The following is a 14,265-nucleotide window of genomic DNA, read 5'->3' on the forward strand; positions in this document are numbered from 1 at the left end:
CAACTTAACTTACATAAATATGTGTTCAGATGGCTGCCTATATCAAAACACGCTTATAAAATTCGGTACATCCCAAATTTTTTATCCATGCGTCAAAATATTTTGTAATTCGGATGGACGTATCATTATTACAAAGTAAGTAAAATTATTTATCTCATTTATTATATAATATATACGATATAAATATTATACATATATACATGTAAGATAATTTATAAGATATGTATATATATATATATATATATATATATATATGTATGTATATATTCATATTTATAAAATATTTTCGTTATCCAGAGTGCCTGAATATAAGTGCCTTCTCTTAAAAAAAAATTAAAAGAATAAAAATATTATCAAATTTGTCTTTCACGCATAAGTTAGATGATATAATGGTTTTTGATAATTTTATATTCTCGAAAAAAACTGATTGCTACATATCGTTTCTTAATTATTTCGATTCCTGCATTAATGCAAATCATGCAAAAAAAAAACAATATACGTATGATCAGTTTTTAAATTACAAATCAACGAAGGAAAATTAAGCTTAAAAAGCAAGAAATGGATTTTTTTCATATCATGTTGAAGCTTAAATTACTAAACTTTCAAATATGTAAATGTCAAGAATAGAACTATTTACGGAAAGTTAAAAGTTAAAACAATTAATTTCGTATAACTTTTACATCTGAAAGAAAATACAAGAAATGTAAAAAAGAATGTAAAACAGAAAATCTCGTATTGTTCCACATTTCTAAGTATCTCTTTTCTTTCTTTTCTGAATAATAAAATTCAGATATAACTTCAACATTTTGTTGTGATTTCTATGCTAAAGTGATCAAATGCTAAAGTTAGCAATCAAATCTTTCATAAATTAATTTGATTTTTTTCCAAGTGCCCTAATCGTGCCTATTGTGATTCACCTGATTGGTTTCAGATCCTGCGATGCAAATTTCCAGAAGTTATCCATTATTCTGTGAACGACCGGTTTATCAGGAAGCATAGAAAGGAACTCGATGATTGAAGCAATCATTTTGCACTGTTCACCTTTCTTTACTCTAGAAATCGAATGTAATATTGGCCAATATAATATCTATTAAAAGATAATTAATTATTTATTTTGAGTATTGAAATAACTGTTGTTCAGTACTTAATACATATTAATCACTATACACAAAAAATATCATTATATTGCTTTAAAAAAAGTGATTACTCAATTTACCTTCTTCCCTTTAAATAATGATTTTTTTAAGCAAAGAACATTTTCTCATATAATTGATTGCGTTTATTAGTTCAACGCGACCATTATATACTCAAAATAATTTATTTTTAAGAATATAATAAAATTAATCAAAAAACTGACTTCATATAATAAACAAATTCAATATGTTTTAGCTTAATAATTTTAGTTGAAATATTAAATCTACTACCATTCAAAATATATTTTGAATAAATTTAATGCTTATGATCAATTCATGATAGACAACGGACATGAATTTAGAAAACAAATAATTATTGCTTGCGTAAAGTATAGTATTTTTCTGTATGTACCTTTCAATAATAAATTTCTATAAGGCATAACTGAGATTTGCATAACAGGACGTTATGTATCTGGCAAAATTGTAATAAATAAATATCGTTTTTCCTATAGACTCATCAAAATCTCTATCTATTTATTTGGCTATTATTGTTGCCTTAAGACTAGATAAAGCTCTCTCGTACAATAATCTCGCGCAACTGAGTTTATTGGATTCTCCATTTCTCATTATTATTAGTTCATACTTTCATCGGAAAGTACAAAAATCATTTTCCTCTTGAACGATCTTGATTGTAAAAAAGCCTCCTGTACAATCCAGCGCGATATTAAACGATATTAAACGCCACTTTCACCCGATTCATCTGATCAATTTTTACTCTCCTATAATTTTTGCTTACTTAGCATTTATTTCTCGAAGTCAATGGAAAATTGATATCTTTTGAAGAAAGCGAATAAACGTCGCTTTGATATATGAATTAACAAAAGCATGATCTGTGCAGCTCACATTTTCTATTTGCTTTTAATTCTTTCGAAGTTCGAATAGTAATCCCTGATAAAAACTTCGGGCATAAAAGTTTGCAAACAGATTGCAACTATATATATTTTTTTCATTTAAATAACTTGAGGACACGTGTTATGGAATTATTTGGAATGGATTCAAAGAGAAAATTAACCGAAGTTATTGTCTACATTTCTGATTCTGATTATCTTCATAGGGAAAACAGAATAATTCCGATCAGAATCTATTCTAAATTCCATAAATCATTCTCTATTCAAATCTCAGTTACAATTCTTATATGTTAGTCGTCATTTTTTTAGAAGAATTAAATGACAGATCATGATCGGAAAGTCAACAACCGGCGAGAGGCAATACATTCGGCTGTACTGAAGAAAAACTTGCATGTATTTTGAACTATCTAAGGTATTTATGCGTCGTTGTGCTCTAGCACGTATTGGATGAGGCGAATGACTAATGTATAGGTCATCGATTCAAAACACCATAAATATTCAGTATACGTGTGAGAAAGAGAACGACATGTGTCCGCGATTATAGAAAAAGGAATCCAAAGAGAGTTCTTCCCTCCTTTCTTTTTAAACCTTCATTATTTGCATAGTTTTTTTTTACGTAATTACTAACATAGGATATTTTGACAGTTTCAATATTATATTTAAAATTTCATTGATTTCTTTGATGACTTGCAGTTAAATAAAGATTGATAATATTTTGCGGATCCTTTAAGCACAAGCACAAAAATATTTTTAATTGTAAAACAATTCACGCAAAATATAACAATATGTATAAATAACATTCAACAGATAAATACTTTGTATAAAGCTGGACTATCCTTGACTATGTGAGTAATAAAGAGCTATTGAGTAATTAATGCGCTAAGTTCTTCCACCAGATGAAATATACATAAAAAATTCAGAGCACTGGATGCTAAATTCAATAACAAAATCACACAATTCACAAATATATAAACCGGGATAAGTATTATGTTCAATGATGATAAAGGTATACAATCAGTATATAAGTTAAGTATATAATTTAAATGATATCAATGATGATTCTTCCAGTTCTTTTTATCTTCTTGCTGTAGCTACGTGTGATATCGCACATTTTGTCTGTACAGAAGACGAGATATTTTCTCAAAGATATCATGAATAAAAGAAAAATGCACGATAATAAATAAAAAAGCACGTATAAAAATCGCTTTTTTATTGATTATCGTGTTCTTGCTAGTGACTTTGCTAGTTTCCTAAATAAGAAAATAAGATGAAGAATTACGTTTGCGCGATCTTATTGCTGATGTGCGTCGGATTATCTTACTCTGCTATGCAAGTACGAAAAAGTACATTAGGTACGTTACGTAATTCGCCGACTAGGAGATAATCGTTAAAGAAGAGACATTGTTAGGTCCGGAATTTGTATAATTATAAATATGTGTAGAACAGTTCAGCGAATTTACAAACGATGCGATTTAGTCGTTGGAACTTTCCCGAAAAATTCTTGCTTCGCAGATACTATCACTTATACATTGTATACAATCTCGATTTCAATGATAAATTAATAAACTGAATAATTATGAATATTTCGAAATCTATATAATCACGAGTTTAAATTATGCTTTCATATTATAATACTTTCCAACTTAATTCACATAAATATGTGTTTAGATGGGTGCTCATATCGAGGCATAATTATAGAATTTGGTACATCCGAGCACTTTCATCCATGCGTCGAAGTATTTTGTAATTGGAATGGAAGCGTCTCTATTACAATGTAAGTAATAACGATATATAATTTTACACACACACACACACACACAAAATATATATATATATATATATATATATATATATATATATACGTAAAAATATGCACGCAAAAAAATAATATATCACACATATGATTAATCATTTTTTAAATTATAAATCAGCGAAGGAAAAATAAGCTGAAAAAGCAAGAAATTGATATTTTCTACATCATGTTGAAACTTAAATTACAAACTTTTAAATATGTAATGTAGATGTCAAGAATAGAACTATTTATGGAAAATTCAAAAAACAAATTTCACTTGACTTTTACACCGTATCTCAGAAAAAATACACAGGATATAAAAAAGTGTAACAGAAAATCTCGTATCGTTTCACATTTCTGAGTATCTCTTTTTTTTCTCTTCTGAGTATCTCTTACATCCTGAATAATTAAAAGCATTTTATATTCTGCAATGAGACCAGTATAAACTTGGACATTCTGTCGTGATTCAATTCTGATGTATAAAGATTACCATTCAAATTTTTCATAATTCAATTTTATTTCTTTTCAGGTGTCCTGAGCGTGTCTATTGTAAGCCACCTTATCAATTGATTGGTATCATATCTGCGGATTACAACAGGAGATATCCATATTGTTGTGAACAATTAGTTTGTCAGAAACCATAAGGAATCCGATGATTAAAGCAATCATTGAATTATGAACTTACGATAAATTTGTGGATATACGAACTTTGGAAACAAGTAATAATTACTTGCATACAGTATGTATTTTTCTGTGTGTATCTTTCAATAATAAATTTTTCTAAGGCATAACTGGGATTTGCATAACGGGACATTATAAACCTGAAAAAATTGTAATAAATAAATATCATTTCTCAATAGATTCAGCAAAATCTCTACTTATTTATTTGCCTATTGTTGCTGTCTTAAGATCCGGTAAAGAATCGCTACCTCTCGTACAATAATGCGCCGTTTATTGGATTCTCCATTCTCTATTATTACTAGTTCACACTTCTGTCGAACGAAAGTACAAAAACCGTATCCCTCTTGAGCAGTCTTGGGTGCAAAAAAAACCTCCTGTACAATCCTGCACGATATTGAACGAATAAACGCCACTTACGTCCGATTTTGTTTACCTGATCCATTTTCATTCCCCTATGATGTTTACTTGCTTAGCAATTATTTCTCGAAGTCAATGGAAAATTGATATCTTTTGAAGAAAGCGAATAAACGCTGTTTTGACAAATTAATAGCATGATCTACGTCGCTTACGTTTTCTATTTGCTTTTCATTCTTTCGAAATTCGAAGAATAGTAATATGTAATAGTATGTCTGATAAAAATTTCGTGCGCAAAAGTTTGCAAACAGATTGCAACTACATTTTTTTTTTCATTTAAATAACTTGTGGACACGTATTACGGAATTATTTTAAATGGATTCAAACAGAAATTAACCGAAGTTATTGTCTATATTTTCTGTGGAAAACGAAATAATTCCAAACGGAATCCATTCTAAACAATTTCATAAATCGTGCTCTCGTCAAATCACTTATTCAGTTCTTATGTGCTAGTCATCATTTTTTGATAACGATTAAATGAATAAATCAATTCATAATGGGAGGTTCAACAACGGCGACAGGCAAATCAGAAGCATTCGGCTGTTTTGAAGAAACTTGCATGCATTTTAGACTGTCCATGATATTCATGCGTCATTGTGCGGTAATGCATAGTGGGTGAGGCGAATGACTAATGTATGGGTCAAAGACACCATAAGTATTCAGCACGCGTATAGGAAAGAGAACGATGCGCCGGTATATATCTGTGATTATGAAAAAGGGAATTCAAATAGATTATTCCTAGGGAATAGGTTCTTTCTTTTTAAATCTCCATTATTCATATGATTTGTTTAACATAAGTCCTCGCGTAGGATTTATTTTGAATGTACAAACATATATTTAAAATTTCAAAGCTCTTTGATCATTTTCAATTAAATTTACGCAAAATATAATAATATGTATAAATAGCATTCAACAAATAAGTATGTATATTATAATGTACATACAAGACCGGACTGTCCTCGACAATGTGAGTAATGAAGAGTTAATGCGCAAAGTTCTTTTACCAAGTGGAATATACGTGAGAAATACAGAGCAAGACGCCAAATTTAGCAACAAAATCTCAAAAGTCACAAATATATACTTAAAGATTACATCTTTGCTCCTTGAATTCATGCTATCGCTAATTATGATAATGCACGTTTTGCTTTATGTTTGTTGATACAAAATAAAAGTTCTCTTAATCCTCAAGAAATCATGGAGGAGGAAAACCGATATATAAGTGTCAGATTTTTTATTTACTATCATCTTTTATTCCTGGTGACTCCCTAAGCAAGAAAGTAAGATGAAGAATTACTTTTGTGGGATCTTATTACTAATGTGCTGGCTAACTATCGTTACTACAAGAGAATATGAAATTGTATATGGTACGTTGCATAATACCAGCTAGAGAGTAAAATTTCACTTTTCAGAGAAACAAATTATTCTAAAAATTTTACAGAGTAGACAATCTCGATGTTTCAACAAATTCTTTGATAAGTTTTTAGATGTATATGATTACACTAATACCAATGTTGCCGCGTATAATATCTAATAAATATCTCGAAAATAAATGAAATTTTTTGAATTATATACTCTTCGAATTCTTTCGGATTTTACTCACATAGACATGTATTTAGAATACTGCAAATGGAACAATCAATTTGTGCCAGTGGGTTTTCACAACGATTCTTTGTGCAAACAGGTGTATTGTAATACATGGGACGGTCTAATTTATTTGATTACGTAAGTCTCAAAATGTTATAATATCATATATCTCATATATAAAATAATTTACAAAATATATATATTCTTATTCATAAAATATCTTCATTATGTGTGCAGTTATATCCAGCTGGATATAAGATTTCATATCTCAGAAAAATTCAAAGAAAAAATTAATATTTCATCTTTCAGATACATAGTTAAATTATGTTTAAATGATGTTTTTCATATCTAATCTTGTAAATCTCGAGAAAAATTGTTACACAATGATCCTATATTAATCGATTATTTCGATATTCGTTTTAATGCAAATGCGACAACAATATGTGATTATAGTCATTTAAATTATATATTAATAAATAAAAAATATATATATTTAAAAAGCATGAAATAATAGATCTTTACATTTGATGCTCAAATTTAATTTGTCAAACTTTCAAATTTGTAAACAATTATAAGAGGAGAACTATTTATAAGATATTAAGTAAAAAATATTCGTTTCATATCATTTTTACTTTATATCTCAGAGAAAATATATGGAAAATAACAAAATGTGATAGAAAATATTATTGTATTATTTCACATTTTCAAATTTCTCTTTTTTTTTCTTCTGATATACTCTAATGTCTAAATAATGAACTAGTATTCCCTATTTTCAATGAGACCCACACAATATTTTGGCATGATTTCAATGCTAATGTAAAAAGATTTTCTATAATTCTTGTTCATAATCTGTTTTTATTCCATTTCTTTCCAGATGCCCTAAATTAACTTGTGATGAAGGGAGGATTATAGACGTAACAGGAATAGATAAAACAAAAAATTTTCCTGAATGTTGTCCACGAGCGAGTTGTATGGGTACGAATCCGGTTAAACCGAGTTAGAAAATTCTCTTAGATCTAAAGGAATAATCCTTTCTTAACGGAAGATAGCTTCCACACAATAGTTAATGTAAAATAAACACCGCTAGTAATGAACCGTTCCGTCGCACGAAAGCACAAAAAAGACATGTTTTATCTTCACTATTTGTTATAAATAAATATTATTTTCTTTAATTCATAAAAATGCTGTACTTATTTACTTGCCTATTGTTGTTGTCTTAGAACCGGATAAAAAAATGACACTATCTTGTATGATAACTTGCAACCGAGTTTATCGGATTTCACTATTCCTAGTTCACACTTCCATCAGTACAAAAGTACTAAAACCATTTCCTTCTTGAACGATCTTCACTTGCTTATATAAATATATCTCCAATCTTGCGCGGTATTAAACGAGTACGAATAAACGCCACTTTCACTTGAATTCGTTCACTTGATTGATTTTCACTGCTTTACGATCCTTGTTTGCTCACTATTCATTTCTCGGAGTCAGCGAAAAACTCCTTCGAAGAAAGCGAATAAACGTCACTGTGGTATGAATTAATCGGAGCATAACTATGCCGCTCACATTTTTTATTTGCCCTCTATTCAATGAAGTTTGGAATATAGTTGTCGAAATCAAATAGAACTATTCAACATGAATATATTTAAACTCAATTAAAAAATTCACCCTGAATGAATATACATCATATCGAATATATCGAATAATGATTATATATTCAATATAATGCCTATTCATTCAGGATAAATATAAATAATTTTTGCACTAATAAATATATTTATAATAAATTTTTCTGTTTGATATCGACAACTCTAATTTGGAAAACAATCTGCAAGCAATAAAATCCTGATGCACAATAGTTTGCAAGCACTTTGCAACTATTGAATATTCTTTTTTTTTTTAATCTTCAGATCGAATCACTTACAGAGTTCTCGTGTGCTGATCGTCATTTCTTTATGACAGTAATCAAACAGCTAAAGAGTGATGAGAGAATCAACAATTATAGGCGATAGGCAACACATTCGACCGTACTGAAGAGAAGCTCGCCTTGGACTAGCTATGGTATTTACGTCGTTATGCAGTAAGGCGTGTATTGCGGCAAGGCGATTGATTAATGTTTGGGTTCAATGGCATCAGAAGTTTTTGGCGTGTATTAAAACAGAGCGATGCGCCAGCACGTATTCGTGTTTATGAAATAAGAAATTCGGACTGATAGTTCCTCTTTTTCTTTTCAACGTGCCATCCATCTCTCCAGATGATTCCGTGACGCAACTAGCTCTAGCGCAAAGAAACAACGCAGCAACTCTCGTTTGCATACTGAATGCAATATTAGCTCATTCGACGAGCGAGTACACTACGCTGCTTCTCCTTGTTTATGTGCTGACCTCGAAAAATGTTGATATTGTGTCATCGGATACATTTTAACTCGCAGAGTGTAACTTAAAACCTGAGGGTCATTTAATTTAAGCAGTTAACGACTTCTTTAATGCTCGCGATTGATATTATCTTATACATTCAGTATTCAAGTGAATTAAATATTCTTATAAAAAATCGAAAAGCTTGGTGCAAATATCATATTGCTTTAAAATACATAATGATATTGAAGAAATATTATAATTTATTTGAAATGAAAAAAGCAGCATTTTTGTTCAATATAATCGTAAAAACTGGGATATGTATCTATATTCTATTATAAAATGCTCTAGAGAAGGGAGAGAGAAAGAGAGAGAATCTAAAAAATTTAAATTAACAAAAGAGAATTATTAATTCGACTTACGATAAACCAGATCCGGCTGTGATGTCGATACTGGGCGGCTGCATCGATACTCCGCTGCTGGTATTGTTTCCAATTGCGGATAAATTCTCCGCGGGATTTTGCGAACTGTGATTCGTGGTCGTGGATGCTGACTCAACGTTGCTTCTCGTCGCGCTATCAAAGTTTCCTGGCACGTCGCTATCGGATGATTCGGACGACTCTTGTCGCCGCTGCATTATCCGGCTTGATAGTTTGCTCTCAATGTCGGACGCCAAAACATTGCCGAGTATCCACTCGCCTCCAATAGGTTTCTGCAATTTTTATTTTAACATTATTCTTCATTCGCTATGAAGCATATTTTCAGAGAAACGGATTTTATTCTTAATATTAACAGAGTGCTATAATTATAATTATAATAAATCATAAGAATTAAACATTATTTTTTATCTTCATATAATTTAAACTTCAGTTTTCTTCTCAAAAAAAATCAGTGTAATAACATAAATATTAAAAATGTTTATATTATTAAATTGAAATATTCACGCAATAAAGTAATACTAAGAATCACACTTAAGTAAAATTAAATTAACAGTAGTATACATTCACAAGAACATACATTCTGATTAAACATTCGTCAAATATAAAAAATAAAGTATAAAAAATTATCCCGTCAGCTTACTTTTTTACTCGATTCCTGAGTCGCATTCGTAGACGATGATGCATTCACAGGTTTGTGAGATTGCTTTTTGGAGTTACCAAACAGATCTGCGTCGTCATTCTCGTCGTCACTAAATAGGCTCGTGGCGTTAACGATATTAGATTCCGGTGTGCTCGTAGCGATTTTACCAGGAGCTATAACGTCTAAAAATTTCTTCGGCAGATCCTCCATGTTCGCGGGATAAGCGTTATCGCTCGCGACAGGTTCCTTTGGGCGTTTTTTGATAACATTCTTCGATGAGAAGATGTCATCCGAATCTTCTTCCGAATCGGCATCGGCAAATAGATCGTCTATTGCTGACTTTGGCTTTGTCGCTAAAAAAATGCGGTTGAATTGAAGAAGATAAATCTATTACAAAAAAACGACAACTATTATATAAAATGACAACGCAGATATAAGAATACTTACAAACTATACTAATCGGCGGTGGCACATCGATACTGGCTGGTATAATATTATTATTTTTGTAAGATTTGATTGGCTTTTCCTTCCACAGATTGGCAGATACTTGATCGTCAAAGAGATCTTTTTTACCGCTAAATAGATTGTCAGAACTGTTGAACACATCTTCATCCTTCTCGGACGCAAACAGATCATCTGAGAAAAGTTAAGAGTCAATTAACTTCGAGAATATTTTGTTTACAATTTATATTTTTGCAACAAAGATATTAACTGCATGCCTTTAAATCGATTAATCGATGATTCACTGATTTCATCTACTCCGACAGGCTTTTGCGCTTGGCGAACGGTGCCTAATCGTTTGGCTAATTCCTCTGCAAAATTCGGTGTCGTTTCATTTGACTGCAAGCAAGAAAAAAAGAGAATTGTTTCATCTTTAAAATATAAAAATTATCAAATCTCAACACCAAAATCCCTATTCTGTATTCTTAACTCCTTCAGACCCAGTACATTGTAATATACACCAAATTTGAAGATATTATCTATTGAAATTATTTAATTCTGTCGACATCATCTAAGATCTGATGTATATAATAATGTATATGTTGGAAAAATAGTTAAAATTTTGAAAAAAATTAATTGTTTAATATGAATTATTTATTTAAATATGCATGAACTGAATTTTAAAAAATTATTTTAACATAGTTTCAATAAAATCAGATCAGTATCATTGGCATATACAATAGCTATCGTTAAAAGTTACACAACAGGAACTCGACTATCAAATAATAAAAGAGATTTATAAGATTAGTTATATGTATACCTTCGATACATTATTAGGTGTGGCAGACTCTGAAGCGGAATTTATATTATTCTGAGATGTAATATCCGTTTTATTATTCTCGTATGATATGTTATTGCTGTGATCATTATAATTATCTGAATCGCTGGAGGACGACGACAACCTCGCTATATTTATCTCCGGATTGTGTCTACTATTAAATACTTTCCGCACATCGGTATCCTCTTTTTCACTTTCCGATTCATCCCTCTCTTCGTCAGCTTGTTCAGATTCGCTACTGCTACTCTCTAAACCTATCTTATTCGATGCTATCCATTTATCAGAACCGATAACATACGGCAAGGGTCGATCTTGATATGGATCATTGGGTCCCACAATAACACTGTAAACCAACCGAATTTTAGCACAAAGCAAATATTATGAATAAAAATAAAGACACTAACCTGAATACTACCGCACCTCCTTCATCTTCTTCTTCGCTGTCGCTGCAAGCTACATCCATTACTTTGTACTTTTCATCCATTATGCTTAAACCTTGCTTAACACTCTCGCTTATGCTGGCCAAGAGATTTTCCGGCGTGGACTCCTGAATTTTCACATTCTGAAAAAAGAATACAAAAATTCATTTCACTTAAATATGAAAAGGCATAGATTTCCCAAAATATTTATACAAAATAGAAATATTATATATTAAAATATAAATATGAATTCTCGCTTACTTCCTGCTTCTCATCTAAATTCTCCTTAATCTCTATGTCATCTTCCTGCACTCGGCTCTCGATAAATTGAGTATTGGCCAAAGCCAAAGATGTATTAGTAACATTATCCACTAGTATCCCTGTTTCTTTTAATTGCGTCGTCAACGTATCCAGAGCAGCTTGAGTCTTGTTGGCCTTGGACACCAGATTCTAAAATTTTACATAAAATCAATGCAAGGCACTGTTGAATGTAAACATCAGTAAGGCAAAGATAAATTATTAAAAATTATTAAAAATAAATTATACTTCAGAAAATTGCTGAAGATGTTTAAGAAGTCCCACATCACCCGCCAGACTCCACTCTCTTCTCTTCTTTCTCATCTCTTCAGTGGTCCATGGATGATCCCATGATTTATCTATACCATCTGATACGTCCTTCCATATAAAATAAAATAATTGATTTAAAAATAATACTGCGTACTGTTGTTGCAATTACAAATATTTTAAACATTAATATACACTTTTTTATAAATATATTTATATTTATACATATTATATGTCACGTAAAATCACTGTAAGACTCTTCTGTAACATCAAACTTTTAGAACTTTTGGTTTATATGATAAAATAAATTTATAGATTAATATATATATATATATATACATGTATTATGAAATCAGTCATTCACAATATAGTGGATCAGTTAGCAATTAAAAAGGCTGCTTTATATAAAGTATTTAAATGCAGTGGCATAATATAATCAACTTTGAAAATGAAATAATAATACATACTCTCTAATTTCTTTGAGGGAAGTGAAATGAAATTCCAAAAAAGAATTCAGTCAGTTTTGAAAAAAAGTGGTTTAATTCACTCTTCACAGAGTGAGATTCACTCTAAAAGTTTTAGAGAATGTTCTAATAAATAATATAGGTATGTATCATTATTGAGTTTTTAATCGTTTAAAATATTTATTATATATTTACATTCAATTCTGCTAATTTTACATGCAGCTTTTAGTAATAATCTAATACGTAATAAAATGACGAATTTGCTATTAAACATATTGTCAACAAATACACGTATACAGTTTCGAGGGATAAACAGCAATTAATGTTCGCTGATGTTAAATTCAAAGTTGGATTAGAAAAAAACTTTCAACAAGAAAAGATTTAACGAAAATCACAACTGTGCGATCGGACTAACCGCGACTATGCAACCTGAATGTAGCTTCGAAAGAAAGTCGGTTTATTACGTCCCATTATTGACACTTGCTAACCTAAGTGCAAATGTCTCACTCACCATATCGAGCAGTTCGTAACGACGGAGAACGATGAGGAACTTTCTTCTCACGATTACATTTAAACAGATCGACGGACCGTAATCTGACTTCTTATCGTAAAAATGTAACGAGGGGCAAGAGCGGAAAAAAATATGTAGCAAAATGCGCGCCGAGATGCACTCTGTATGCGAATTATCGGTATAATGCAGTTTAATGTATGTAATGCGAACGTGAGCGAGCGCCGCAACTCAGTTTTTCGCAGCTGCACTTTCTGCACGCAAAAATGAAACAGGTATACAATTGCACGTTGGAGAGAAAGAGATAAAACGAAAGGAGATAGAAAAAGTACAGAAAGTTCAGTTACAAGGAAGATTCTTCTGTCAAATCGACGCCAGGGACGAACAATTATTCCGAGTGCAAATATGGATGTAAACACGAACGTCGAGAAAAGAGAGAAAGTAAAATGCGTAAAAAGAAGGAAAAGCTATATAAAAATGTCTAATACTAAAACACTAAGACACTTTTGAAAACACAAGCGGCAATTTTAATATTTAAAAAATTGTGTATATATATAAATTTATAATATATAACTATATTTTAACACATAATATTTTTAATAGCTCAATATCAAAAATTATAAATACTTTTTTAAAAATTATAATACAAAATTATTACACATGTCTAATCATAATCTTATTTTTTTCGCAGATTAATTGAATAATGATAAAATTATAAATTTTATTTATAATTACGCGGAAAAAATTATATATATATATATATTTATATATATATATAAACACATTTATATAATAATAATTTATATAATTATAATTATATATGAAATATATGTCAATTTTAAATATAATTATAATTATATTTTCAACGCTGGCAGTGAATTTTGAAACACAATTTGTGTATAAAAAAAAAGAAGGCCAACATTCGTAATCAATTCTTATAATTATATATTTAAGACCATCTTACTTGATGTCAAAATTTAATATTACCAAGCCGTATTAACCTAAAAATTAAAACATTACTTTAGACAATCTTGTAAAAAAAAATGACCAAAGAAAAGACAAGAAAAACGTCAATTATTCATTAA

At 30.2% G+C, this 14,265-nt stretch overlaps 1 protein-coding gene and 1 long non-coding RNA gene across 6 annotated transcripts in view; both read right to left on the minus strand.

The window, feature by feature from the left end:
- The window catches only part of LOC105154499 (Family with sequence similarity 21), a 35,283-nt gene that overhangs the window by 20,868 nt on the left and 150 nt on the right, over positions 1 to 14,265 (minus strand). The window contains exons 2-10 of one of the 5 annotated variants that reach the window (XM_087408091.1): positions 14,145 to 14,181; positions 12,191 to 12,319; positions 11,906 to 12,094; positions 11,630 to 11,787; positions 11,208 to 11,568; positions 10,666 to 10,786; positions 10,394 to 10,582; positions 9,947 to 10,299; positions 9,289 to 9,578 (exon numbers count right to left, since the gene is read on the minus strand). In XM_087408091.1, the coding sequence (XP_087264217.1) occupies positions 9,289 to 9,578; positions 9,947 to 10,299; positions 10,394 to 10,582; positions 10,666 to 10,786; positions 11,208 to 11,568; positions 11,630 to 11,787; positions 11,906 to 12,094; positions 12,191 to 12,265 (1,736 nt within the window). In that variant the 5' untranslated portion in view covers positions 12,266 to 12,319; positions 14,145 to 14,181. The other 4 variants (XM_011070074.2, XM_011070075.2, XM_011070077.2 and 1 more) reach the window with 4 other exon arrangements.
- On the minus strand, positions 7,222 to 9,282 carry LOC147909163 (uncharacterized). The gene is made up of 2 exons (XR_015545760.1): positions 8,437 to 9,282; positions 7,222 to 8,094 (listed from the first exon to the last, which is right to left on the minus strand). It is a non-coding gene; the product is annotated as an uncharacterized LOC147909163 (long non-coding RNA).

This window comes from Acromyrmex echinatior, chromosome 7, assembly GCF_024713525.1.
Source record: "Acromyrmex echinatior isolate Ae372 chromosome 7, ASM2471352v2, whole genome shotgun sequence".
Taxonomy (NCBI): Eukaryota; Metazoa; Arthropoda; class Insecta; order Hymenoptera; family Formicidae; genus Acromyrmex; species Acromyrmex echinatior.